General features: G+C 40.9%; 2 protein-coding genes, 1 long non-coding RNA gene and 1 pseudogene across 4 annotated transcripts; 3 read left to right on the top strand and 1 right to left on the bottom strand.

Moving 5' to 3' along the window:
* The first annotated feature begins 4,238 nt into the window (after positions 1-4,238).
* On the top strand, positions 4,239-15,582 carry LOC112432666 (uncharacterized). Of its 2 annotated transcripts, none has more exons than XR_013094254.1 (4): positions 4,239-4,471; positions 5,529-5,616; positions 13,893-14,050; positions 14,479-15,582. It is a non-coding gene; the product is annotated as an uncharacterized LOC112432666 (long non-coding RNA). The 2 variants fall into 2 exon arrangements; XR_013094252.1 differs by having other exon boundaries at positions 4,243-4,471; positions 14,476-15,582.
* LOC143421076 (syncytin-A-like) lies at positions 7,149-13,827 on the bottom strand. The gene is made up of 2 exons (XM_076889984.1): positions 13,228-13,827; positions 7,149-8,909 (listed from the first exon to the last, which is right to left on the bottom strand). The coding sequence occupies exon 2, from the start codon at positions 8,226-8,228 to the stop codon at positions 7,266-7,268; it is 963 nt and encodes a 320-aa protein (XP_076746099.1). The 5' UTR covers positions 8,229-8,909; positions 13,228-13,827; the 3' UTR covers positions 7,149-7,265.
* Positions 15,583-15,818: 236 nt separating the features above from the next.
* On the top strand, positions 15,819-18,820 carry LOC112432670 (TBC1 domain family member 2A-like; annotated as a pseudogene).
* Positions 18,821-21,235: 2,415 nt separating this feature from the next.
* LOC112432669 (uncharacterized) lies at positions 21,236-24,861 on the top strand. Its single transcript, XM_076889981.1, has one exon. It carries the CDS (start codon positions 22,319-22,321, stop codon positions 24,554-24,556), a length of 2,238 nt encoding a protein of 745 aa, XP_076746096.1. The 5' UTR covers positions 21,236-22,318; the 3' UTR covers positions 24,557-24,861.
* The last annotated feature ends 2,282 nt before the right edge of the window (positions 24,862-27,143 follow it).

The raw sequence follows: 27,143 nt of genomic DNA, 5'->3' as shown, positions 1-27,143 counted from the left end.
AATGTTACCATTTCACATTGTGTTAAATGGTAACATTCTGTTTACAATGTTACCATTTCACATTGTGTTAAATGGTAACATTCTGTTTACAATGTTACCATTTCACATTGTGTTAAATGGTAACATTCTGTTTACAATGTTACCATTTCACATTGTGTTAAATGGTAACATTCTGTTTACAATGTTACCATTTCACATTGTGTTAAATGGTAACATTCTGTTTACAATGTTACCATTTCACATTGTGTTAAATGGTAACATTCTGTTTACAATGTTACCATTTCACATTGTGTTAAATGGTAACATTCTGTTTACAATGTTACCATTTTACATTATGTTAAATGGTAACATTCTGTTTACAATGTTACCATTTCACATTATGTTAAATGGTAACATTATGTTTACAATGTTACCATTTACATTATGTTAAATTGTAACATTATGTTTACGATGTTACCATTTTACATTATGTTAAATTGTCAGTAGGCCTGGTACCGGAACCGGTACTGGACCCCCTTTTACTTTCAGCCATCAGAAGAGGGTACACTGTGGTCATAACAATACTCAGACTGTAGCATTTAAAGGTCCCAAAGTGTACCAGGAAAATATCCCCCGCACGATTACACCAGCAGCCTGAATTGTGAATGTGAGGGAGGATGGATCCATGCTTTCATGTTGTTCACTCCAGGCTGATATAAAAATGATATAACTAATACTACTTCTACTAATAATGACAATAACAACAAAATAATAATAATAATGTCAAAAATACCAGTAATAATAATAACAATAACAACATAAACAACAACATTACTACTACTAATAATAAAGATAAACAAATGTATTAAAAAATTAATAATGATAATAATAATAATAAAACTGATCATAACAGTAACAATATCAATCATAATAACAACAGTACTAACAACAATAATAACAATAACAATGAAGGTGTTGCTGCAGATCTGAGTCCCGACTCTGCTGCCTTTCTAGTGCGGCAAAGAAAGTAAGAAATAGAAAAAGAAAAACACAAATAAACTGAGTGTGAGGGTTTTTCTACAAGTTACACTGAATATTTGCACAGACATGCTGACTGTTTGCTGGGAGACGTCACCTGTCTTTTATAGAATAGCAGGTAAGCTGTTCTCTGCCGCTGCTCACACACAGACTCACACGTGGTCTGGCAGACCAACTCGTCATCGTACGTGAGCCGGCTGTCTGTGACGTCGTCTCTTCCGCTCATCTGGTGAACGCCGTCACAGACGTAATGTCCTGAGAGGAGAAGGCGCACTTATTAAGGTCTCATAAACTTTCAAAGCTGACCTGCATTCAGCACATGTGTCTGAAAGCACCCACTCACCGCTGTAAGCTGAGGAGCCCAAACGACTGATCACGCTGACCAACAAATAGCGAGCAGTTTACTGGGAGAGGGCAGCGGCACCACCCGTTAGCTTAGAAATGGGCTCCATCCATACTTGAAATGAACGGTGTGCCTTTTCCCTTACCTCTTCAGTAAAGGCTGTGTCCTGGCTGATCACCAGCTGCTGTGTCAGAACAATGGGGCTGTTCTTCTTCTCCACGGTGAACGATGGAGTGAACGTAAACCACTTCAGCTGGAAGATCAGCACACTGAAAGAGATGAGACAAAGAGGAGAGGCTCAAAGGAAGACGCAAGGAGGACATGACATGAACAAAACTGACACCGACTGAACTGTGGTGGTTTGAGGCCTTTGGGGACCGATTTGAGGTTACTCACTTTGGCAGGTTCAAGAACAACAGCTCCTCTTTGATTTTCTTAGCTCCGCACTGGCATTCTTAGTCCAACAGGCCGCCCTGCAGCAGGGAGCAGGAGGAACAGGTGCATTAGAGTTAAACTCTTTTACAGATGAATTCACATATTCGTGGGAGCAAGCCTGTTCACAGAATAGAGTCTAAACGAGCTCTTACTTTCAGACTCCAGCCCCGCCCTTCAGCAGCATCCTGCTGGCTGGCACAACCTTGCCATTGGCTGCTGCCAGGGACTCAACAGGTTAGAACAAAAATATAAATATTATATCTGAGTTCTTATGTGGACCCGCCTTCCAGACACAATGTCACCTTCCATGAATGTCCACAGGTTAGCGGCCCTCGCTCTGCTGGTCCTCCAAAGTAAGAAAAAATGAGAAAAAATAAGGAGCAGACCAAGCAAAAGAGGGTATTTAAAGAGACAGTGCTCTTAAGGTGCATTTTTGGCGAGTTTTATTATCTAAATGTCATTGTGTCACTTTCTTATGAGGCTTCAGTGAACTGAAAAAGCTTCTGGGATGAGAAGCGAAACGTCTTCAAAAAAGTTAAAGAAGTCCGGTTGCTTTTTTCCCCCAAGCTCCTTAGAGTTCTCTGAAAATGGTCAGGTAGAAGAACTGGACTGAAAATGAGTAAAAAAGCAGCCAAAGCCCAAGGAAGTTGAAAGATTGGAAACTATTGCTGAGGTCATGTCAGTGTAAAAAGTTACCTACAAGTCTGGCACCTTGGAAGCAAAACATAAAGAAATAAGGTGTAAGGCCAAATGTTTGGTCCTGCAGCCAACCGGACCATGAAATATAGAGCACAGGTGAACAAAGTGAGGCAGCAGTTTGCTGATTTCCACCTTGTGCCTTTCATGTTGATCAGCTTAGTAGTTTGCCAGCTTTCTAGCTGTTAAAGACTTTTGGCGAGAGGTTATTCATATTTGAACTCTAATTGAACCCCTCTTTTTTACTGTTTTTTTGTTTGTTTGTTTTTGGGGTTTTTTGTTGTCTTAGATGGCCTGACTCAGCAGGTGGGGGCAGTTTCTGAGTTTACCTTCGTTCAAACAGTGCAGAAATGGTTTCGCTATGCTCCAGACCGGATGGGTGGTGCAGGACGCCCGATATCCAGCCCCGTCATGGAGTAAACTAAAAACAGTAAATAATACATTTAACAAACAAGCAAGCTCTAAATTCAAGCGGAGAGACTGCAGACGTAGCCGCACCATTCCAGGGATTTTTGGTTAGCATGAGGGGTCTAGCCAGGACCCTTACTGGATACTTGGTGGGAATCGAATGTGCGACTCCAAAGATGTGTAGTATTACCACTACACTATCCAGCTGCGCTACACTATCCAACAAAAAAAGTTTTTAGAAAATTTGATAAAGTCTGATGCTTAATATTGTAGGGATATTAATCTCCCTATGATATTAATACGGATTAATAACACAGAGAAGTCATACTTCTGTTATGACAGAATTAATTGGGTAAATTATATTTACAATTGTAACATTGTAAACTTAATGTTATGATTTTACATTATATTAAATTGTAACATGATGTAAAATCGTAACATTGTCAACTTAACGTTACAATTTTACATTATGTTGCAATTTAACATAATGTGAAATTGTAACATTGTAAACATAATGTTACAATTGGAACATCAGTCCATCTATCCATGCATCTTCATCCGCTTTATCCGAGGCCGGGTCGCGGGGGCAGCAGCCTAAGCAAAGAGGCCCAGACCCAACACGCTGTGTACTCACCTTTGCTAAGTACATGTGAGATCTTGAATAAAAAAAACAAAACAAAACACACTTTTGTTTTGTGTTTTATTGAAAGCACTTTACAGAAAGTGTAATTGTTTGTAATGAAGAAAGAAGTAGGTAGGTTTGCATGTGTAATTAGTGTGTTATTGCAGAAGAAGCTTAATGTGTAGTTTGCAAAAACAATGGGAAAAAAAGGTGGCCGAAGAAGAAAAGATAAATGTCCTTTTTTTTAAGTATTCCCTCGGCCGGTCATTTGGCTTATGACATGTGGCGAGGACTCTGCTACAGAACTCCGCCAGTTTGAACCCCCCACGAACTCACTGCCATTTCCTTTTTGCTTTTTCCTGCTTGAGCCAAGTCCTCCGCCCGCTCTTCATCTCTCTCATTACCCCTTATTACCTTACACTCATGCCTTTGCCTTTCACCACTTCAAAACGAAGCCTACTTCAATATTACCTTCATACGCTCTCTTTGCTTTTGGCTTTCCTCATGCTGTGTACTCACCTTTGCTAAGTACATGTGAACAGATCTTGAATAAAAAAAACAAAACAAAACACACTTTTCTTTTCTGTTTTATTGAAAGCACTTTACAGAAAGTGTAATTGTTTGTAATGAAGAAAGAAGTAGGTAGGTTTCCATGTGTAATTAGTGTGTTATTGCAGAAGAAGCTTAATGTGTACTTTGGAAAAACGATGAGAAAAAAAGCTGGCTGAAGAAGAAATGATAAATGTCCTTTTTTTTCAAGCCTTCTCTCAGCCGGCAGTTTCAGTGCCACGGCCCTCGCTTGGGGGGTGGGGAGACGTGCCCCCCAAGGAGACCTGCTAGATTGTTCAGAAGGTTGTTCTCATCCATCCAGATGGAGGATCACTAACAGGAGCGTGGAAGACTCCAGAATCCACTCTGGCTGGAATCCGGTGGATATGCAGTGTGTACAGGTACAGGACCATTTAAACGGACAGCATTTATAGAATGACTATTAAAAGTCAGCGAGTGTCAGTATGTTAATGTGGTTATGTTAGTAATACACCGAGTGCTAATATAACAGCTTTAAGATGCATTTGTAGATATTATTACGTGTTTTACCGTCTTTATGGTGCTAGCTTAAAGTTGCGGTGTAAACGTTAGCTTATATTGGAGGAAAGCTGTTACTGGTTAAACGATGTTAGCACAGAAATATTAGCTTCTGTCATGACTGATGAAGTTACTAGTTAATAAAGTTTTCAGTAAAGTGATTAATCGCAGCCACAGGTTGACAGCAAATATCTCGATTAGCTTCAGTGCATCTGTAATAAATATGTGCAAGTTTCAGTGCTTCGTTTAAACTGTATGATACTTATACTGACCCAGGGTCAGTGTAAAATACAATCCTAGCTGTGTGAACAAAGCCACTGTAAATTTAATCCTGCATGACAAACCTCAGGATGCAGATTATTATTACTCTTTCCTGCTGGCACACCTGAGAGTCAGCTAGAAACTTATAGTGACGTGGACATCATGCAAAGACTGCCAGACTCTGTAATACTGCAAATGATCAGTGACTCAGGTTAACACTAAACTTCAAACGGTACCTCTGTGTGCTGAACATCTAGGATTGAGTCAGGCTGCATTGACTGTGGGACTTTAATGTGTTAAAAGCAGGTTGAAGACGGCTCAGAAACATTTGAAGATTAAAATTTAGCATTATGGCTGCTGGTGGTTTGTAATATCTACTCAGCTGTATTTTTGTTACTAATTTATGTTTGTTGTTGTTTAACACAGATTTCAGAAGAGCAAATATGCTTAATAGTTTAACTAGATTTCATTTGTCAGTGTTTGACTGCTGAGTCACCGGAAGAACTCATTTCATTCATTCTCCATATGATGTTAATTTACAGAAATGTTTCACAGGAACTGATTTCTCCCAAAGGTTGAACTAGTGTGTTTCCATAGATTACCTCTGTATGAATGTACTTCTTAAATGAAGGCAAGTGTTTGTCCTTTTTTGTTCCTCAGGTACAGTACGTGATATCAAGGGCAGGTGGTCAACACTGGGGACAAGAAGCAGACATACTTCCAAGAGGGAGCTGCAGTGAGGTCAGAGGTCAGAATCTGAAACAGCTCAGGTTTATATTTTAGAGGTTATAAAAAATCAAAATGTATTTATAAAGAAACCTTTAAATAATAGTCATAATTATGATTATTATAAGAAATATCAAACATTTAAGTGGATTTTCTGTTACACATATTGTGTTAGCCCTGCGATAAACTGGCAGCCTGTCTTTGTCCTGTATCAGCTGGGATAGGCTTCATCCTCCCGCAACCTTGAATTGGATACATTTTATTCCAATTATGTAATCTGATCATTTACAAACTCAAGGTATCTAATCAAAATGTAAGTAATAATTATAAAATGGGAAAGCAGAAATAAGTGTGACATAAATGTAAATGTGTGAGCTGACATAGAGCTACATGCAGTCTGAAAAACCTTTGTTGTCAAGTTTGCAGGTATATCAGCACGAGACATTCTTACATAGAAGAGACATTAAAGTCTCTAACTCAGTGAAGCATTATTGGTCCCGTCTGTTTGGATAAATATAGTAAGTTGATGTATGTCCATTTATTGACACATTTTCTTAAGTGCTTATCCAGTTCAGGATCACAGTGGAGCTGCAGCTGGATATGTTCACTAAATAAACCTTACAAAAGTTAACAATAAACCTGCATCCATGTACGTTGTTGTCCACAGGATGAGAAAATCAAACTGGAACACTGTGTGTTGGGGGAAAACTCTGTAAAAAACCCAGGAGAAATAAAGACACAATGAGACAAAGTTACTTTCTTTATCAAACGTGTACACGGGTGAGCTGCTAAGAACAACTCACACCATGCACAGTGGCTTGGTAATTTTTATAGGAAAGACAGTGAGAACAGGATAAGAAAATACAAAACAAATAAAATAAACAACTCCATATGTGGCGCTAGTCTCGTCAGCAGAGAGCTGGGAGAAGGCTGTGAGAGATAAAACAATCTAAAACAATATGTCCCAAAACAGTATGTCTTTGCTGAGAAAGTCTAAAAAGATAATTGTAAACTAATCTAACCATAGGCAAAGGGCAGACAAAAGGCATCTTTGTACATTTAAAAGAAGGTAAAGAAACATAGAACCATTTTTCCTGTAACATTCCCCCCTGTTTAACTTATTTTAAATGTATACAACAATTGTCTATGAAAATTATTTATTAAGTATCGTAGGCAATTTTTAATTTCCAAAATCTTCAAAATGTCAGCATAGCAGAAATGGCAGTCATTTGGTCTAAAGAATAAAACAAAAGAAAATAAAAAGAAAAACATAGTAAATGAAAATCATAGTAAATGAAATAACAAGTGGAATAAACAAGAAAAAATAATAATAAAACTACAAAAAATAAAGGATAAAAACCTTATATTTTAAAACGAAAACTTTATAAAAAATAAAAGGATGAAAAGTAAAATGAAAACTTTATATTTAAAAATGATGAAAACCTAATATGTAAAATGAAAACTTCAAAAAATACAAGGATGAAAACCTTATATTTAAAATGATGCAAACCTTAATTTGAAAACTTTATATGTAAAATAATGAAAACTTTATGTTTAAAACTGAAGACTTCAAAAAATAAAAGCATGAAAACTTGCATAACCTACTAATGTTTTAATCAGTGCATGATCACTTGACAAGTCATTTTTAATCACCACGTCATTTATTAGCAGCTAGTACAAGTTCTCCTCTAACAGAATTGCAACGGGATGTTGTTCTTCTTCAGGCACGGCAACATAAGCAGTCATTGTAGTTGTTATCATCTGTGAAATCATTACTCTTAGGCATGGCAACACACACAACACTAATATGAGCAGTGCTATCATGATGAGACCTAGAAGAAAAAATGGCTTTGCTACAGCAGCCAGCCATGAACCGCTGAACAGCCAGTCAAGCCAGCCTTGTGCTGTAGCTGCTCCAGGTGTGTGGTCAGTGACATATTTTTGCAGAGCAGTCAAATTCTGCAAAGCTTCATAAATGTCTCCTCCAGTTTCGTATCCATCAGGGATAAAAGTGCAACATGTTTCCCCGATCAGCTTGCAAACTCCTCCTTGTGATGCTGTTAGCAGGTCTAGTGTCAGTCTGTTCTGCAGCACCATCGTTCTGATGGCCTGCTGTTCTCCTGCTAAGGCGGTTCCCAGGGTCTTAGTCAAGTTGATGTGTCGTAGCAGAGCATATCGGTTGATCTCCACGTGATCCCGCACCTCGGCAACTCCAATGCCGGGGATCAAGCTCTGTAAGAATTTCACTCCTCCTCCCCAGATGCGAAACTCTCCCGGCACTCCAGTGTCCACGGTAATGCCGAAAGAATTGGGGGAGGCGATGTCCACTTCACGTCTCTGCCGGCTGCTTGGGTGATGTGCAACACTTTGCATGAAGAAAACGTGATCTGATAATTCCACCAGGGCGCACAGACCTCCCCAACCTTCAGGGAGTGACAGATAAGCCTTGTTGCCACATAGGAAGTACCAGTCAGCCAAAACTCTGGTTCCTCTGCTGCTGGGTGCCGTCCGTGCACATCCTGTCTGGTACTGAGTCTTTGTTTGTAGTGGCATTCGGTAGCTGTAGTCGGAGCGACAGTTTAGGCCCATCAGCGTCGTGTTACTGGCACAGGTGGCGTTGATTGAACAGGCCATACACTTCCTCTCGTTCTGGCAGTTGTGATGCGTTCAGTTTGTTCAGTAGAATTACATCAGGCAGTGGGTCTGAGACTTGGGGCCAGGTCAGTAGGTAGGTCTGTCCGGAACAGTTCACATTTGTGAGTGATGATGACCTCCAGGTTGCTTTTGCTGGGATGCTGTAGTTGGCTTTGGACCAAAGAGTACCGTAGCCTGGATGTGTTGCCAGGCCCAACAGACACCAACTGCGATCTTCAGGTATGCTGTACGGCCACAGGCCAGACGTCTTTGTCATACAGTGTCTGCCTTTTCTCCATATAGCGTGACTTGTTGTCCCTCATGGAAGCAAAGGTGAGGAGCCCGGCCATGGTCAGGGCCGCTGCAGTTGATAAGAGCCACCACCTCATGACGACGGAACACACCCTCCTGTCGCGAGTAGACCCCCCGGCCAGGAAAGCTGACCCCTCCACCGGGCGAGATCACAACAAGCGGGCAAGCCTGCCGTCAGCTGTGTTTAGATGGCTTCACTGACACGCCTGCAGTGACTCTGATGGATCCAGGATGGTCGTTCCGCAATTTTGCAAGCGGTCGGTGTAGTGAGGAGGACTTGGTATGGCCCCTCCCACCTGGGTGTGCTCCAGTTTTTCCTTTGGAGCACCTTGATCAGAACCCAGTCACCGGGCTTTAGTCTGCAAGACACTGGAGAAACATCATCAGGTTGTTGATTATGTACAACGATCTCTTTGTTTTCTAACAGCTTAGACATCCACTCTGCTAATGTGTTTTCTCTGATTGCTTTGTCTATTGGTTGACTAGTAATAGGCAGTGGAAACGGCCTGCCATGAATGATTTCAAATGGAGTTAGTTTATGGGAGCCTTGTGTTAAGCGCATCCACATCTTCACTAAACCCAAACATTCAGGCCACGGCCTTCCTGTTTCTGCCATGCATTTCCTGAGCCTTTGTTTTATAGTGCCGTTAGTTCTCTCTACAAGGCCTGCGCTCTGAGGGTGATAAGCACAGTGGTGTTTTATGCTGAAACCGAGTGCTTCAGAGACCTTAGTGATGACATCATTTACAAAATGAGTGCCGTTGTCTGACCGTATCAAAGCTGGGATGCCATATGTGGGTATGAAGTGATTGCACAGGCACTTTCCTACTGAAATTGCATCTGCCTTTTTCACTGGATAGATTTCCGGCCACTTTGAGAATACATCTATAACCACTAGGGCGTATTTTTACCCTTGGCATTCATTTAGCTCAATAAAGTCCATACGGATTGTGTGAAAAAGATAAGGTGGTGTGGGAAAACGGCCTCTTTTATATTATTTTTTGTTTGACACGTCATGCACGTTCTGACAAATTGTTTTGCTGAGGTTTCAAAATTTACAGTGTAGAATTTACAGTGTAGAAATGAGAGTTGACAATACAGGTCATTCCCCCCGATGACAAATGCGTACAGCCATGAGTCACTAATGCCGCCATCTTGTGGAGCGATTTTGGCAACACTGGCTTGCCATAACACATCATTAAATCGTTTGTCAGAACTGCACCGTGTTTTAGCCATTTTGCCTGCTCTGCTGTGCTTGATGCTTTTTGTTCATTTTTCAACACATCCAGTGGAATCTGATGTGTGTTTACTGCCATCAATGTGATGTTTGCCTGTTGTGCCGCCTATTTTGCTGCTCTGTCAGCAAAATTGTTGCCTGTAGTAATGAAAGAGTCAGTAGGCGTTGTAAGAGGTTGGCATGCTGGTTTGCCAGTTGGTGTAATCATTCCTCTGGTTTTCCAGATTTTTTGCAAAATGATGCACAGCAGAGAAAACATACTGGCTGTCTATATAAATGGTTATTTGTTTATCTTTGTGTATTTCACATGCGCAACAATCTCGTGTGAAGTGACCTTCCTCTCCACGGTTCTAGCAGGCGTTGTCTCTATGTTATCTGCTGTTTCTGCGTGGCTGTCTGCGGCCTTGGTGTTTGTGACTTTGCTCGCCTCTCTGTTCCTGATAGCCACCTGCGAATTAGTGTTTTAGTCTGTTGTCAACAGTCAGCCTTATTTTTAAGTTACAGAATGCTTCTCCCTTTTTTTGTTTTTTGTTTTTTTTTGTCTGGGAGAATAGATGCAACTCTACATTTTCACTTAAGGCAGTTTTAGATAATTTCTAGTTCTTCAAACAATGCATGGATCTCACACATTTCAAACTTTCAAGTTAGGGTTGTTTCCCATTTATACAAATATATATATTTAACTTTGCATTGCTCACAGCTCATAGCTCACAGCTCTAAACCTAGGCATTTTTCAATCATATGCCTAATCACTATGTGTCACTGTGATTCTCAAGTATGGTCACAAGTTCGTTTAAATTCGTTTCCAAAACCAACAAAATAATCAAACAAAAACAAAAACATAAACGTGTCAGGACACAAAAGAAAAAAGAAAAATGCTGCCACCCGAACAAGGCAGAAGTCTGCATATGTTGGCTTGTAATAGCATGCAGCTTGTAACATGGTAGACTAATGTGCCTGTGTTAATTCAGCTCCATATTATTGTGTGAAGTTGCACTGGGTTGGGAGTGGTTTTGTGTGTGTCACATTTTTGGTGAGCCAATGGCTGGAATGAGGTTGGACTAATTAGAGGCAGGTGTACTTGATTGCACTGATACACTGGTCTACTTATAGCCCACACTACAACCACTGCTGTGTCGTTTTGTCTCTCTGTGCAGGTATGTAATGTGATGAAATCAGATATGATTGGGATGGATGGGTTTTGCGCTATGAATTTTATATTAAGTGTGTCGTTTTGTCTCTCTGTGCAGTCCAGGGCCTATTATATGCCACAGCCTAAAGGCAGCTGGGTTGCAGAGGCTTGAGTGACCACTGACTATATGCTTGCAGGGTGGTGGGTCTCCAAGTACAACTTCTAACCCTGTTAAAGGCAACATGTGGGGTGCAACTTGGCCGTGTGTCATAGCTGTCTCTGGCCTTGGGACTGTGTGTTTTTATACAATTCTTAAGTGGGACACTGGACTATTTTATCTTTTATCTCTTGATATATTTTTCGTCAATAAATTATCTTTTAGAATTTTATTGACTGACATCTTTTTGCCCATGACTGAGACGGTTGGTAAGACCTAGAGTCTTTCTTTGGGTGTGTTACAGCAGCTTCTGCTCTAAAAGAAACAAATAAATAAAAAGAAAAGAAAATGTGGAACATGCTCATCAGCTTAGCAGTGTCTACATATTTAATTCAGCTTCGCAATCCTGTAGTTTTAGCTGGTGTCTACAGGGTTTTGCTTATTGGTTGTTATTATAGGTGTGCTCTATATCTCAGCAATGTGTCATTCTAGGATGATAAGTTTCAAGCTGGTCAAGTGCCTCTATGCACTTCATTAGTTTAGTTATTCTCTGTATTGTCTTCATCTCACATGCCATTACACTGAGTTTCAGCAAACCTTAAGCTTGATGCAGACTACTGCTTAACAATTATCCACCTCACATCATAACCGATTAAGGTGCCTCTTCATATTAATATTATGTCATTGTTAATATTATCCTCTTTGTCTTATATAACAGCAATAGCATAATATTTTATCAGTGTGTACCACTATACTACTCCTGAGCCAATTTGTTAGTTAGGATCATCTTATTCAGCAAACAGATAATTTAGAATTCATCCAATCTGCGGTCACATTTGTTCTCTCTGTTGCATGGCGGACCAGGCAGTTCTATTATAATATATTATTTATATTTTATTTTGTATCCATCAAGGGCTTCAGATGACCTGCAGAATCATCCTTTTCCCAAGGTGGAGACAGTTACCTTTTCACACACTGTCCTTGGCTGAACAGTGACACAGCCTTAATATACCTTATTTATGTTATTAAAATATTTTCGTGTGAATTATTTGCTTTATATTCATTTTATACATGCTGGGCATGGTCATCATGTCAACTGTGTTTCATTGTTAATATCACTTTACAGGTTGTTATCCTTGCTATTATTAATTTCAAGTACTCTAAAGATAATTTCTACTGTAACTTTCCCTTTGTTCATCTTTATTTCGTACTTTTTATATTTATATCTACTCAGTGGGGTCTGTTTTCAACCCTTTTAAACTACTTCAAACTACTGTGATCTCTAGTTTTCACCTAATAAGGGATTATTATGTTCTTCCTGATATGGGTGTTGCTGCAGATGCGGCTGCAGGAGTGAGTGATGGTTTACTAAAAGGGTTGTGGGAACTGCACAGTGTCTCGTCTTCTGGTTTTACTAAACTGGCAGTTGAGTTCTATTCTTCTGACTGTTTATATTTTGTTTTCTTAAATCTCTCAGTTTACAGACACTGTTTTTGTCCGGCGTCTGGACTTTTCTTTTCTCACCACTGCTCGTCAGCAGGAGTGAGTTTTAATTTCACTTGCTTGATTACCCATCTTATTTATGTATGTACTTATTTTTGTTTAAGTAATATATACACAATACAGCTGCTATCACCTTCGCTGGTATTAGAGACGAGAGTGGTTGCTCACACGCCCTTCTACTTTCGGACTATTTCCAAAAGCGGTGTGAACTTTACGAGACGGAACTCGACCGTTCTCTCAACTCACCAGCACGTCAGTGAATAGCAGTAAAAGAAAAACACAGTAGGAGCAGCTCAGTCTCTTATTGGACCGTGAAAATTCAGCTTGCTCCGTTAGTTACAACAATACACACGCATACATTCACATTCACACTTATTCGCGCGATCGGAACCCTTATAATAAAGGGGAGCTGCCAGTCTTTCTGTAGACGAGCTACTTATTCCCTTGACCCAGCTGGGGGAGCTACCCAGAGCTCCAAACCTAACCCACAAGAGTGGGGAGCTTCCAGTCGACGAGCTCCAAGCTACCAGCCGACGAGCTACTTTAAACCCACAGAAGTGGGGAGCTTCCAGTCGCGACGAGCTACTTTCGCTATTTTAAATTCCCTGAATTTAAAATACGTTTTTACGCAAGATTGTGTCAGTGTGTCTGTATCTACCTGGTCGGTGTCGCGGGGTCTGGTCCACCTCGATCGGGCCCCACCACCGTGGGTCGCTTTCTAAGAACGTTGGCCAAGACCCGAATTTAACGCTCTTGGTCTTTTTCCACACACCTGGTGTGTGGGCTGTCGACAGGCGAACAACGTGGACTGGTCACGGAGATGGGACACGATGGAGGTGATCCGGCTGTCGAAGGACCAAGAAATGTTGGGGGAAAACTCTGTAAAAAACCCAGGAGAAATAAAGACACAATGAGACAAAGTTACTTTCTTTATCAAACGTGTACACGGGTGAGCTGCTAAGAACAACTCACACCATGCACAGTGGCTTGGTAATTTTTATAGGAAAGACAGTGAGAACAGGATAAGAAAATACAAAACAAATAAAATAAACAACTCCATATGTGGCGCTAGTCTCGTCAGCAGAGAGCTGGGAGAAGGCTGTGAGAGATAAAACAATCTAAAACAATATGTCCCAAAACAGTATGTCTTTGCTGAGAAAGTCTAAAAAGATAATTGTAAACTAATCTAACCATAGGCAAAGGGCAGACAAAAGGCATCTTTGTACATTTAAAAGAAGGTAAAGAAACATAGAACCATTTTTCCTGTAACACTGTGGAACATGTTAATAAATGTTTGTGTGTTTATGCCTGTGTCTTTCACAGGAGGCGCTGGAAGGTTTCCCTAATAGTTCCTGGTGAATCAAAGCAGAACCATAAAGGTTGCTGGACTGCATGATGGCCTTACCCCTGAGCAGTCATCCTGTTAAAGGATGAACCAGTTAGAAGCTGTTTTCAAAGTAGCTGAGCAGATTTCATCTCAAGTAAGCGATTAACTGTTTGTTCATCTGTTCCGCCACTTAAAGAGCATTTAAGGACGTCTTTTGAGTGTCCAGTTGAATTAATTCTACTGGCTCTCATGGTCATTTGTTATTATAGTCATATTTTTCATGTTCATCCAGCTATTTAGTAAATTCTATCTATTTAGTAATATCCGTCAGCTATAAAATGTAATATAAATATAAAAATATCTAAATATCTCCTGCCCTTTATGTTTTAATGATGTAAGTCTGTTATCGTGTTACATTAGCATTCCTCACATATCAATGAGATGCTGTACAGTACAATCCTACTGACACAGCAGAGGGATAACGACAGCTATTCAACATCGTTACACGACACATTCGAGCTGCATGACGCAGACAAAGTGACTAAATCATCTTTTTGTGGTTTATTGTCTTCAAACCAGCAGACAAAGCCGATGGCAGAAGATGTCAGAGAAGAACTTCAGGCCGTGGACTGAAAGGGTATTTTTTTCTTGTTATCAAAAGACATTTGGAGTGGCAGCTTCTACAACTGGTTGTGCTAAAGTAAAGCTTACAGTCTAAGAAATCACAGTGTTGATATTCAGCACAAAGAGAAAAGCTCACTTGTTTGAATTTATTTACAATCATAGTTTTATAAATTCTGACTGTAAACAGCTTTTACAGCTTTGATATTGTTTGACACTCGATATCAGGTGATAGGGTTTAATTTAAAGGTTTCTGTGTCCCAATGAGCCATTTACACTGATCAGTGTCAGTTTAACTGTAACACATTCATTATTTAGATTCAACAAAGAAATAACTGAATGTAAAAAATGGCAGCCCTCAGGCAGGTTTATAGAGATACATGCATGCATTATGAAATTTATGTATCCCAGATAATTGTTATTCATCTAGTCATGGCAGACCTACCTCTTCCTCCCAAGTTAACTGCAACCCAAAATAACTAGTGGGGCTATTTACACACTCACAACCAGTGTGGGGTAAAAAGAGCCACCAAAAAACTGTCAGCCACAGATGTGCTAGAAGAGTTAGAAGCTCTACTTATGGAGAAACTTTCTAAGTCTAACAGGGGACAGGAACTCCTGCCCAAGTAACATGATATAAGCCCACATACAGCCCAGCCATAAAGTGAACCAAGTTAAAGACAGCATGGGACCAAATGCATGTAACCAGCCTGCACCCACCTGACATTTCTTCCTCCTGAATTAAATGAATGAAGGGATGAAAGTTAAATGACTACAAACCTAAAGCCACTAGTTCCCACACTGGAGCTCCCTGACACTGTGTGTTAACTGTATTTAGCTTGTATCAACAGTTGTAACAGGCTAAGCCACCTGAGACACTGCATTGAATTTGTTCCTGTCTTACTGGTTTCAGCTGACTGGTTTCAACTCAGATATTCTGCTTTTTCCTTTCAGTAGATCAAAGCAGCTCGTGCTCCTTCTGCTTCCAATTTAGAAGAAGAAGAAGAAGGCGAAGGCTTCAGCGAAGTGGCGTTCATGGTCTCAGTGAACAGTCACGTGGTTATGTTAAACTGTAACATAATGTAAAATTGTAACATTATGTTTACAATGTTACAATTTGTAAATTGTAACATTGTAAACATAATGTTACAATTTTATATGATGTTAAACTGTAACATCATGTAAAATTGTAACATTATGTTTACAATGTTACAATTTTACATTATGTTAAATTGTAACATAATGCTTAACAGATAATGGTTATCCTCTTTTTATATCATACATCATTGTCTCTGTAGGAGGGTCTGGAGCACCCCCTGCTGAGCCGCTGGGCTCAGTACCTTGCAGGCAGGTCCGACGATGACTTCATCATCTCACCTGAGCTCAAAATTCTGGTGCGTGAAGGCGTCCCTCGGGAGTATCGGCAGAGAGTGTGGCGCTGTTTGGTCCGAGCCAGAACTTTGACAAGCCAAGAGTGCCACACGCAACGCTATCAGCAGGTACAGCTGTAGAGAGAGAGAGTGCTTTATCCGCACCTGAGCACAGGTGGCTCCTCCTTCTTCCTGTCGGGAATGCTGGCGAGCACTCAGTAATCCTGTTCTGTTTCCAGCTGTGTGAGAAGAGTCGGACAGCTCCTAATCCTGCCTCCAGGCAGGTCCAGCTGGACCTTCACCGAACCCTGACGACCAATCAGCACTTCTCCTCGCCGTCCAGCCCCGCCCTCCAGCCCTGCCCTCCAGCAGCTCCGCCGCATCCTTCTGGCCTTCTCCGGGCATAACCCTGCCATTGGCTACTGCCAGGTACTCAACAGGTCAGAACAAAAGTATAAATTTTATATCTGAGTTCTTATGTGGACCCGCCTTCCAGGCAGAACCTCACCTTCCATCAATGTCCACAGGTTAGCGGCCCTCGCTCTGCTGGTCCTCCAAAGTGACGAAGACGCCTTCTGGTGTCTGGTGGCAGTGGTGGAAGCCATCATGCCTCAGGACTACTACACCAAGAATCTGGTTGGCCTCTCAGGTCAGCAGACACACTCACCTGCTTGCCTGCTGTGATCTGTTTTAGTGATCAGTGAGGCTGATCTCTGTGAGTCTTTGTGCTCAGGCGGACCAGCGCGTGCTGAAGGACTTCATGGCGGAGAAGCTTCCTCGCCTGGCATCTCACTTTGAGGATCACAACATTGACGTCTCTCTGGTCACCTTCAACTGGTTCCTGGTGGTTTTTGTGGAGAGTCTGCCCAGCGACATCCTGATGCCTCTGTGGGACGCCTTCCTGTATGAGGGTACCAAGGTACCATACACCCGAACACACCATGACAGAAATGCAGACAACACTTGAATGCACCACAGTAGTGTCCATGGAAACAAAAATGATTTTGTTTTCACCTTTAGATGTCTTTATTTACATTTTAGGAGTAATAAGACATTGTTTACTAAGCATGGGGAACTGTCATGTGACATGAAATAGGAGTGGGAAAGCAGATAATTCTAGTAACGACCTCACAGTCTACCACAAGCAGCGTAAATCCAGACGATGAGCGGGACAATGGCTTTGGGCTTGTTTCTGCAATGTGACAAATGCAGCACAGCTTTTACATCGTTTGTCTCAGGAAATAAAATCACAGTTCAGACACAGAAATATATACCACACAGGGATAAATGCTGACAACAGCTTCAGCCACGTAGATCCAACCCAAAAGTTTAATTTAAACTTAAAGCTCAACTACCAAGTAAGTTAATATTATCTGGCAACTGAGGAACCAAGTGGCTTATTGGAAATCGATCAGAGCTGTAATGAGTAAAGGGCCCAACTGCACCACAACTGAAAGAGTAATTTTATGACTCACCTCCTCAAAGTTTCCAATTAATTGTGTGGCGTGAGTGTCCTGTTATGAAATGCGTGTCTGTGCTGCAGGTGATCTTCAGATACACTCTGGCTCTGTTCAAATACAAAGAGGACGACATCCTGAAGATTCACGACAGCGTGGAGATCTACCAGTACCTACGCTTCTTCACAAAGACCGTCTCCAATGCCAGGTACGCACTCGCCTCCACCCGCCTTAATCTACGAGCTGTTACACTCTCAGAAGTGTAGCGGATGTAGCTGTTGAATCTTTGAGCTTCAAACCCTTTTTACTGAAATTTTGTGAGAAGTTTAAATTTCCCTGATCACAGTAACAACGATTTAAAGATTTTTAAGTATCTGCAGCTCTCGGATACATGTGGTCCAGTCAGTCCAGTATTTCCTGCTCAAACTGCAGTACCTGAAGTATCAAGCAGCATAAAACAGAAACACTCAAGCTGATCAGTTTCCAGTTCCTCTGTGTTGGTGATCGAGTCCTTTCCACCTGCGTGTGTCCATGCAGGAAGCTGACCAGCATCGCCTTCAACGACATGAACCCATTCCCCAGCTGGCTGCTGAGGAACCGGCGAGTGCTCCACCTGGAGCGCCTGCAGGCGGAGCTGCGTGAGCTGGAGGAGCAGCACAAGGAGTTCATCACCGAGAGCGTCGTACGGAAAGACAAAGAGCTCGACGTCATGGTGAGCGAGGACGACGAGGACCTCTGATCACACGGGACGCTTCAGCTGCTCACTTCGAGACGACGATGAGTTTTCCATGAGTTCAAGAGAATTTCACTAAACCGGCTGTTAACTGGTTTCCTTCACACTAAACACAGGATTGTGTCAGGTTCACCATCTCTACTAACACTACAAGGAAACAGACGCATACAGATTTAACTGCATCACATCTCTGAAACAAGCTTGCAGTAAACAAATGTGTACTGTGTTCACGTGTGTAATAAGTCAGGCTGCAGAAATGTGCAGATGTATTTCAGTGAATTCATTTGGATTAATATGTGATAGCTTATTTATTTCATTGCATCTTTTGCTTTATACCTAAAAATGCGTGACATTTCTAAATGTAGTCACATCCCTATGAAACATGGTTGATTATCAGCTGTAGTCACAGCTGGTGATAAAGTAATTAAAATGTCCAGCTATTCAAAAATAGGGCATTCTGCACAATGAGTACTTTTTGGTACTTGAAGTATATTTTGATGCTGATGCTTCAGGGCATTGTGCTGCATTGTCGACGCTCTCTGGGCTTCCGGTTAGAACGACCTCACAGTGTTTTATTTTGATCTGGTGTAAAGTGCATTGTGCAGAAATGACAGCATGATAGTCACATGATAAAACTGACTTTTCTTTTTTTTTTTAATTTTACTGGGTGTGCATCTTGTTCAAATGTCTTTTTCAGCATTTGTACATAAATATTCTGTATATAAATATTTGATTTTCATTTATTTTACAGAGTCCTTTATTTTGTTTCACAAATATGACATTCATGTCAAATGACATCTGCAGACTTTATAATGACCAGCAGGGGGCAGTGTATTGCAGTCTATGAGAACATTTACTGAGACCTGTTTCATGCACTAGTTTCATGTCTCATTGAATCCAACATGATGTTGATTTTGTAAATTAAGGTCACATGTTCATCACATCTAATTTCAAAACACTGATCTTTTTTTTTTTAAAAAATTCCATACCAATTGCAGGAATAAAATAGGAATAAATAACAAACGAGAAATACATACAAAACAAGAGAAAGGCACACATGAGAGAACAGGTCACATGACAGCACAGCATTATCTACCCACAATTTGAACTAAATAACAGATAGCACAGGCAATGAAAACAAACGGAAATCAGAATAAATTTAAAAACTTTTATTGATGTTAACTTGAAGTGCTGAATTAGCCCTGTTGTCAGTTCAAATCACTTTAAGGTCTTTAGACCTTAAAAAGTAATACACTGCAAGGTAAGCTTGCAGCATCTTACTTTAAGGTCAACTGTGAAACTTTGTGGAAAGCCTGAGACAAGTTGATGAGTCAGTGAAGCGCACTTCCTTCTGATGACGGCTATACTGAGGTGAGTTTTTAAGCATATCCTGAACTTTATTCATTATTAGACTTCTGACACCTGGCAAATAAACTCTCACGCGATATGAGAACATAACAGCAAAAAGCCAGTAGCTGGTACATGAATGGATAAAAATTGAATCCCTCAGGGAGGCGCCACCACTTGATCTTCTCCACCGTCGTGGTTGGTGTTCTTCGTCGTCGTTGGCCAAGGTTGAGTCGGAGATCCATCACAAGTAGCCGATGTTGAGGGCCAATATTGGTTGATGGTATGACTTTTACGTTCGTGACTAGCCAGTAGTCGATTTGGGTGTCTCTGCCGCCGCTGGAGTACGTGATGAGGTGTGCCGGCTTCTTTTTGAAGAAGGTGTTGGTCACGGCAAGATCGTGGGCCTCTGCGTAGTCCAGTACCCGGCAACCCTCGTCGTTTCTGGTCCCAAATCCTTGGCCGCCATGGAATCGGTGATATCCGTCTCTCCCCTTGCCTACATGTCCATTTAGGTCGCCGCCTACCGCCACGTGTTCCTCAGGGCTAATCGTTTGCAGGTGGTCGTCGAGGGCGCGCCAGAATTCTGTCTTCTCCTCGTCGGGGCAGTTGGTCTGTGGTGCATAGCAGGAGATCAGGGGGGGGCTAGAGGGGCTTGAGCACCCGCCCCTTTCCTGATGAGTGCCCAAAGTGCCCTTTTGTTGAGGCAACTTTTAAATTTTTTTTATTTATTTATTTTATGTGTGTGTGCGTGCGGAGTCCTGTCTGTGCCCCTCAACAATAATATTTAACTATTAATCATAGTTTTGCTAAATAAAAGGATCTGGCTTGCATCAGTCACATGATCACATTTAACCAATGATCGCCCTCGACGGCAGAACGCGCTGGTTACGAGCCGGGAACGAGCTCACAAAGAGCACGCGCATTTGTTGCGGTCCGGAGCTGTAGGAGAAACACAAGTTAACTCAGAGACACAGACTGATGCGACAAACCCAGTAAGTAGGTGTACAGCGCACACTGTAGTGTGTAGCACACAGGAGTATTAGCTTATTACATACACGTTGGTAAGCTGTCTTGTTGCAACTGACGAACTGAAACAAACGAGCGTGCTGTGTGTGCAACAGCGTGACAAACATTACCTGTCCTTTTATTAACTGCACAAGTAGTGCTGGTCATAGCTGCTGGCTACCTGTGTAAGGCTGTCATGGGTCTGTAGCTCTGTCACCGTTTTAGGGAACATATTTAGTTTTAAAGTATTTAGAACATATTTAGTTTTAAAGTAAGTTTCTGGGCATTTCCTGCCTTTCTGGAGGGATTATATTTCACTAAAAAACGATCTAATATGCATGTCCACATAATAATTATTATAATTATAATATATTAAAAAACACACGCTGTATTTTAAAGAACATACATTAAGAAGCAGATTATATTAGATTTATATTTTAAATAAGACAAAAGTTGGATTTTACAGCAGTAAAATGATTGTATCTCTACAGTTTAAAAATGTAATAAGCTTTGCCCTGCACAGAGTGGATAGTGAAACAAATGGAATCATCATAAATACATTATTTCATATTTATTACTTCCCCCTCCTCATTGCTTTATTATTGTAGCTCTAGTAATAAATAATAATTTAAGGATGCCCATAGTATATACAGTATTCTGAAGAAGGTCTAAAATGTCACTGTGTGTGCATGTGTGTGTTTTATTTAGCTGGATTTAAAAAAATATTACTCATGATATAACATTGTGCAGACATGGCTGGTAAGGACATGAGGAGGAAATAGTAGGAGCTGTATGAGGCTACTAAAGGCAGGGCTATAACATTTTGCTGTCATCATTTTATTATAGATTAAGTGCAAGAGTTGTTAGGTGTGGATAATTAGATTATAGTTTATTGCAATAGCAAGTTGTGCCTTGTTCTCAGATAGACAGCAAGTGGAGAGTGATATATGAAATGATGGGAAGGAAGGAAGAAGAGAAGCAAAGAGTGATTCACAGGCAGAGCCGAGTTTATGTCACAGTTTTTCGTTGCCTTATGGTTCCAAGCGCTGTCACCAATCTTTGCATTTTGTTATTATCTCATGAAACTTGTTTAATCAGCTACCATCTCTCCTGTGGACTTTTTAATGTCTACAGTCTCAGATCAACACAGCCCTGCCCTTCCCATATTAGATTCTTGATGAATGTGTGTTGTTGTTATTCAGCATGGTTCAATGTGCCCCTTTTTAACTTTGAGCACCCGCCCCTTTAAACCTCTCTGCACGTCCCTGATAGAGACAGGTTTTAAAGACTAGAAATGAAAACATGTGAGTCCTGTCTTTAAATAAAAATATATAATTCCCTATATTCCTATCTATTCTTGACATTGAAGCTTTACTCTTCTTGATATTGTGACAAAATACTCTTGGGTTAACCACGAGCTTTCTAAAAACTTGCATATAACAATTGTGCACCATTCATTCCTCATCTTTGCTGCCCATCATTACAACTTTGCTAATGATGGGCAGCAGGTTAGTGTCATGATGTCACCTCAGACATAGTTAAAAGCCCTGTTAACGTAGCTGCTTCTCGCCGGGTGCGGTGGCGCGTGCCTGTAATCCAAGCTACCGGGAGGCTGAGGTTGGAGGATCGTTTGAGCTCACGAGCTCTGAGCTGCAGCAGGCTATGTCGATTAACACAAAATAATTATCCTCATTCAAAAGTCATGTAAGAACCTCATTGGCTTACGGAATGTTGATGTTATTTAAAAAATTCATACAAAAACATGACCTCATTCTAGAATGTCATGTGACAACCTCATTGGCTTATGGAATTGTGATGTCACAGGCTTCTGAATCCATAAATAGGGGTGAGGAGGTACAACTTTCAGTCCGTTATTTGCAGCACTTATGTTAGCAGCATTCAAACGTTCACCAGTAAAGCATTTTCAAACATCTGGATACTTTTCGTACTCACGGTATACAGACTCCAACATGTCTCAGAAAGAGCAAGAAAGACAAGAAGCTGACCCCAGCTCTATTCCATGGTATGAGTCCCTAGACCCTTACATCAGCTCTCTTCCTTGGGATGAACAGGTGGAATTAGAGGAAAAGCGATTGGAAGAAATGGAGAAGGAAAATCTCATGAACAGAGAAAAGATTAAGATCCTGACAGAAGAAAATGAGAGAAAGAGCGCTGAATTAGAAAAATTATCCTACCAGCTTCAGGAAAGGGAAGGTATTATTGAGGAGAAACAATGGGCTCTCCAAGATAAGAAGAATCACGAGCTCCAAGAAAAGCTTGATGAAGCTCTAGAAAAAATTAAAGATCTGCTCCAAAATGAGAAAAAAGAGAGCATTAAAGGGGATAAAATGCTCAAGAAGAATCAGGAGCTCCAAGAAAAGCTTGATGGAGCTCTGGAAAAAAATAAAGATCTGCTCCAAAAGGAGAAAAAAGAGAGCATAAAACAGGAAAACATGGTCAAGAAGAATCAGGAGCTCCAAGAGAAGCTTGACGAAGCTCTGGAAAAACTGAAGGAAATCCACCAAGAAGAGAAGCAACAGTCCACACAGCAGAGAGACCTGCAGAGCAAACTCCAAGCCATGGAGGAAAAATACAAAGCGCTGCAGGTGAAACATGACAAAACTCTGCACAAAAGTCAACAGTTGCTTCAAGACAAGAAGCAAATGGAAATGAAACAGAAGGAAATTGACTCCAAGCTTGACGAGATGGAGGAAAAACACAGATCGCTCCAAATCAAGCTTGAGAAAACAGTGCACAGAAATAAAGAGTTCATTCAAGAGAGAGAGCAACAAGAAATGCTGGAGAAAGAAACAGACTCCCAGCTTGAAGTCTTGGAGGAAAAACTGAAAATGCTGCAACTAACTCTTGAGGAAACACTGCTCAAAAATAAAGAGCTGCTTCAAGAAAAAGACCAACAGAAAATACATCAGGAAGAAATGGATTGCAAGCTGAGGAACATCGAGAAACAAAATGAAGGCTTGCAAGTGATGCTTGATGAAGCTCTGGAGAGAAATAAAGAGTTTCTGCACGAGAAAGACCAACAGAAAATAAAAAAGGAAGAAATGGATTGCAAGCTGAGGCACATCAAGAAACAGAATGAAGGCTTGCAAGTGATGCTTGATGAAGCTCTGGAGAGAAATAAAGAGTTTCTTCACAAGATAGACCAACAGAAAATAAAAAAGGAAGAAATGGATTGCAGGCTGAGGAACATTGAGAAACAAAATGAAGGCTTGCGAGTAATGCTTGATGAAGCTCTGGAGAGAAATAAGGAGAACCTCCAAGAAAAGAAACAAGAGCCCGTAGAGCAGAGAGACCTGCAGAGCAAACTCCAAGCCATGGAGGAAAAATACAAAGCGCTGCAGGTGAAACATGACAAAACTCTGCACAAAAGTCAACAGTTGCTTCAAGACAAGAAGCAAATGGAAATGAAACAGAAGGAAATGGACTCCAAGCTTGACGAGATGGAGGAAAAACACAGATCGCTCCAAATCAGGCTTGATAAAAAAGTGCACGGAAATAAAGAGCTTCTTCAAGAAAAAGACCAACAGAAAATACAACAGGAAGAAGAAAAACTTCATCTCCAGAGGAAAAATCAAGCACTCCAAGAATTGTATAACGAAACAAAGTACAAATCAACTGTACTGGAAGAAGAAAAGAAAAAGCTGGAAAAACAATGCTCAGCGATGCAGAGTAGCATCAATGAGATGCTGAGAAAAAATACCGAACTTGAGGAACTTTCTAAGACCTTGAAGTACAAAAACACTGAAATCCAGGCGCAAAAGCAAGAACAACAGAAAACACATAAAGACCTGCAGTGTAGACTTCAAGAAATCCAGAAGAGAAACCAGCAGCTGGAAGACATGCACACAGATGTGCACAAGGCAAAGCGAATAGAGGAGGCAACAGTTAAAGAACTGAAAGACAAGCTTAAAGAAAAACAAGAACAATTAGAAGACATGGTGAAAAGATGCAACAAACTTGAGAAAGAAAACGCAGAAACAATCGATGAGCTGAAAACCCTCATCATTGAGAAAAAAGTGCTGGTGGAAGAGTATCTGAAAAAGAAGAAAAAACGCTTCCACTGGTTCTGGAGGAGGGGCACTGCTGCTTCTCACCTGATGTAACCTCGTCTTCCTCCACCTCTATTCCATCTTCATTTCCCCCCTTCCCCTCCCTCCTTTTTCTTTTTTCACCCTCACCCCCCGACCAGTCCCGGCAGTTGACTGCCCCCTCCTGAGCCTGGTTCTGCCATAGGTTTCTCCTTTAGGTGTCTTTCACTTTAAAAGGAGTTTTTCCTATCCACTGTCGCCTGCTGCTTGCTCAGAGGGGATTGTTGGGGTTTTCTCTCATCTCTCTCTTTCATTCTTTCTATCCTTTCCCCCCCTTCTGCCTTTTCCTTTACCCAATAAACACAATTGCCCACATTTTACATTTGTTTGAAAAATGTCTTCATTCAACAATAATTCATCTTAGGTATAAAAACAAGAAATAGGTAATAGCTGCATGTGTGTTTGTGTGTGTGCATAATATACATACTTGTTTCCCAGAAAGATTTAATACTAGATGGATAGAGACCAGGGACGTGCAGAGGGGGGGGCTAGAGGGGCTTGAGCACCCGCCCCTTTCCTGATGAGTGCCCAAAGTGCCCTTTTGTTGAGGCAACTTTTAAATTTTATTTATTTATTTATTTATTTATTTTATGTGTGTGTGCGTGCGGAGTCCTGTCTGTGCCCCTCAACAATAATATTTAACTATTAATCATAGTTTTGCTAAATAAAAGGATCTGGCTTGCATCAGTCACATGATCACATTTAACCAATGATCGCCCTCGACGGCAGAACGCGCTGGTTACGAGCCGGGAACGAGCTCACAAAGAGCACGCGCATTTGTTGCGGTCCGGAGCTGTAGGAGAAACACAAGTTAACTCAGAGACACAGACTGATGCGACAAACCCAGTAAGTAGGTGTACAGCGCACACTGTAGTGTATAGCACCCAGGAGTATTAGCTTATTACGTACACGTTGGTAAGCTGTCTTGTTGCAACTGACGAACTGAAACAAACGAGCGTGCTGTGTGTGCAACAGCGTGACAAACATTACCTGTCCTTTTATTAACTGCACAAGTAGTGCTGGTCATAGCTGCTGGCTACCTGTGTAAGGCTGTCATGGGTCTGTAGCTCTGTCACCGTTTTAGGGAACATATTTAGTTTTAAAGTAAGTTTCTGGGCATTTCCTGCCTTTCTGGAGGGATTATATTTCACTAAAAAACCATCTAATATGCATGTCCACATAATTATGCATTATTATAATTATAATATATTAAAAAACACACGCTGTATTTTAAAGAACATACATTAAGAAGCAGATTATATTAGATTTATATTTTAAATAAGACAAAAGTTGGATTTTACAGCAGTAAAATGATTGTATCTCTACAGTTTAAAAATGTAATAAGCTTTGCCCTGCACAGAGTGGATAGTGAAACAAATGGAATCATCATAAATACATTATTTCATATTTATTACTTCCCCCTCCTCATTGCTTTATTATTGTAGCTCTAGTAATAAATAATAATTTAAGGATGCCCATAGTATATACAGTATTCTGAAGAAGGTCTAAAATGTCACTGTGTGTGCATGTGTGTGTTTTATTTAGCTGGATTTAAAAAAATATTACTCATGATATAACATTGTGCAGACATGGCTGGTAAGGACATGAGGAGGAAACAGTAGGAGCTGTATGAGGCTACTAAAGGCAGGGCTATAACATTTTGCTGTCATCATTTTATTATAGATTAAGTGCAAGAGTTGTTAGGTGTGGATAATTAGATTATAGTTTATTGCAATAGCAAGTTGTGCCTTGTTCTCAGATAGACAGCAAGTGGAGAGTGATATATGAAATGATGGGAAGGAAGGAAGAAGAGAAGCAAAGAGTGATTCACAGGCAGAGCCGAGTTTATGTCACAGTTTTTCGTTGCCTTATGGTTCCAAGCGCTGTCACCAATCTTTGCATTTTGTTATTATCTCATGAAACTTGTTTAATCAGCTACCATCTCTCCTGTGGACTTTTTAATGTCTACAGTCTCAGATCAACACAGCCCTGCCCTTCCCATATTAGATTCTTGATGAATGTGTGTTGTTGTTATTCAGCATGGTTCAATGTGCCCCTTTTTAACTTTGAGCACCCGCCCCTTTAAACCTCTCTGCACGTCCCTGCAGGAGATAATCCGTAGGACGGTCGGGTCGGCGTCGATCTTCACTGACATGATGCGATCCGATATGCGGGTAACTTCGACCACGTTGTGCCGGAGCTTTATTATTAGACTTCTGACACCTGGCAAATAAACTCTCACGCGATATGAGAACATAACAGCAAAAAGCCAGTAGCTGGTACATGAATGGATAAAAATTGGATCCCTCTTAGATTGAATTGGTTGCCCTCTTATATTACGTTGTTTTGAACCTAACCGCATCCACTGAATTAATGCAGTTTTCAGGACAGTAAAAACAGAGAACTCTGATATACACAATTTCTGATTGCTGATAGTGTTTCTTAATGCAAAATGGGCTTCCATTTAAAATGCAATTGCTTTATGTTCGATCTTTAGCGAAGAAGGGTCATTTTTGATTCTGTGGACAAGGGATGCAAATGGAATGTGAAGGCAACAGGTAGTAGGGTGAATTAGGGTTTCGTGTGGTCTTCAGTGCATGAA

The sequence above is a fragment of the Maylandia zebra genome, linkage group LG2 (assembly GCF_041146795.1).
Source record: "Maylandia zebra isolate NMK-2024a linkage group LG2, Mzebra_GT3a, whole genome shotgun sequence".
NCBI lineage: Eukaryota > Metazoa > Chordata > Actinopteri > Cichliformes > Cichlidae > Maylandia > Maylandia zebra.
Note: the sequence above shows the minus strand (reverse complement) of the source record. Positions and strands in the feature narration are given on the sequence as shown.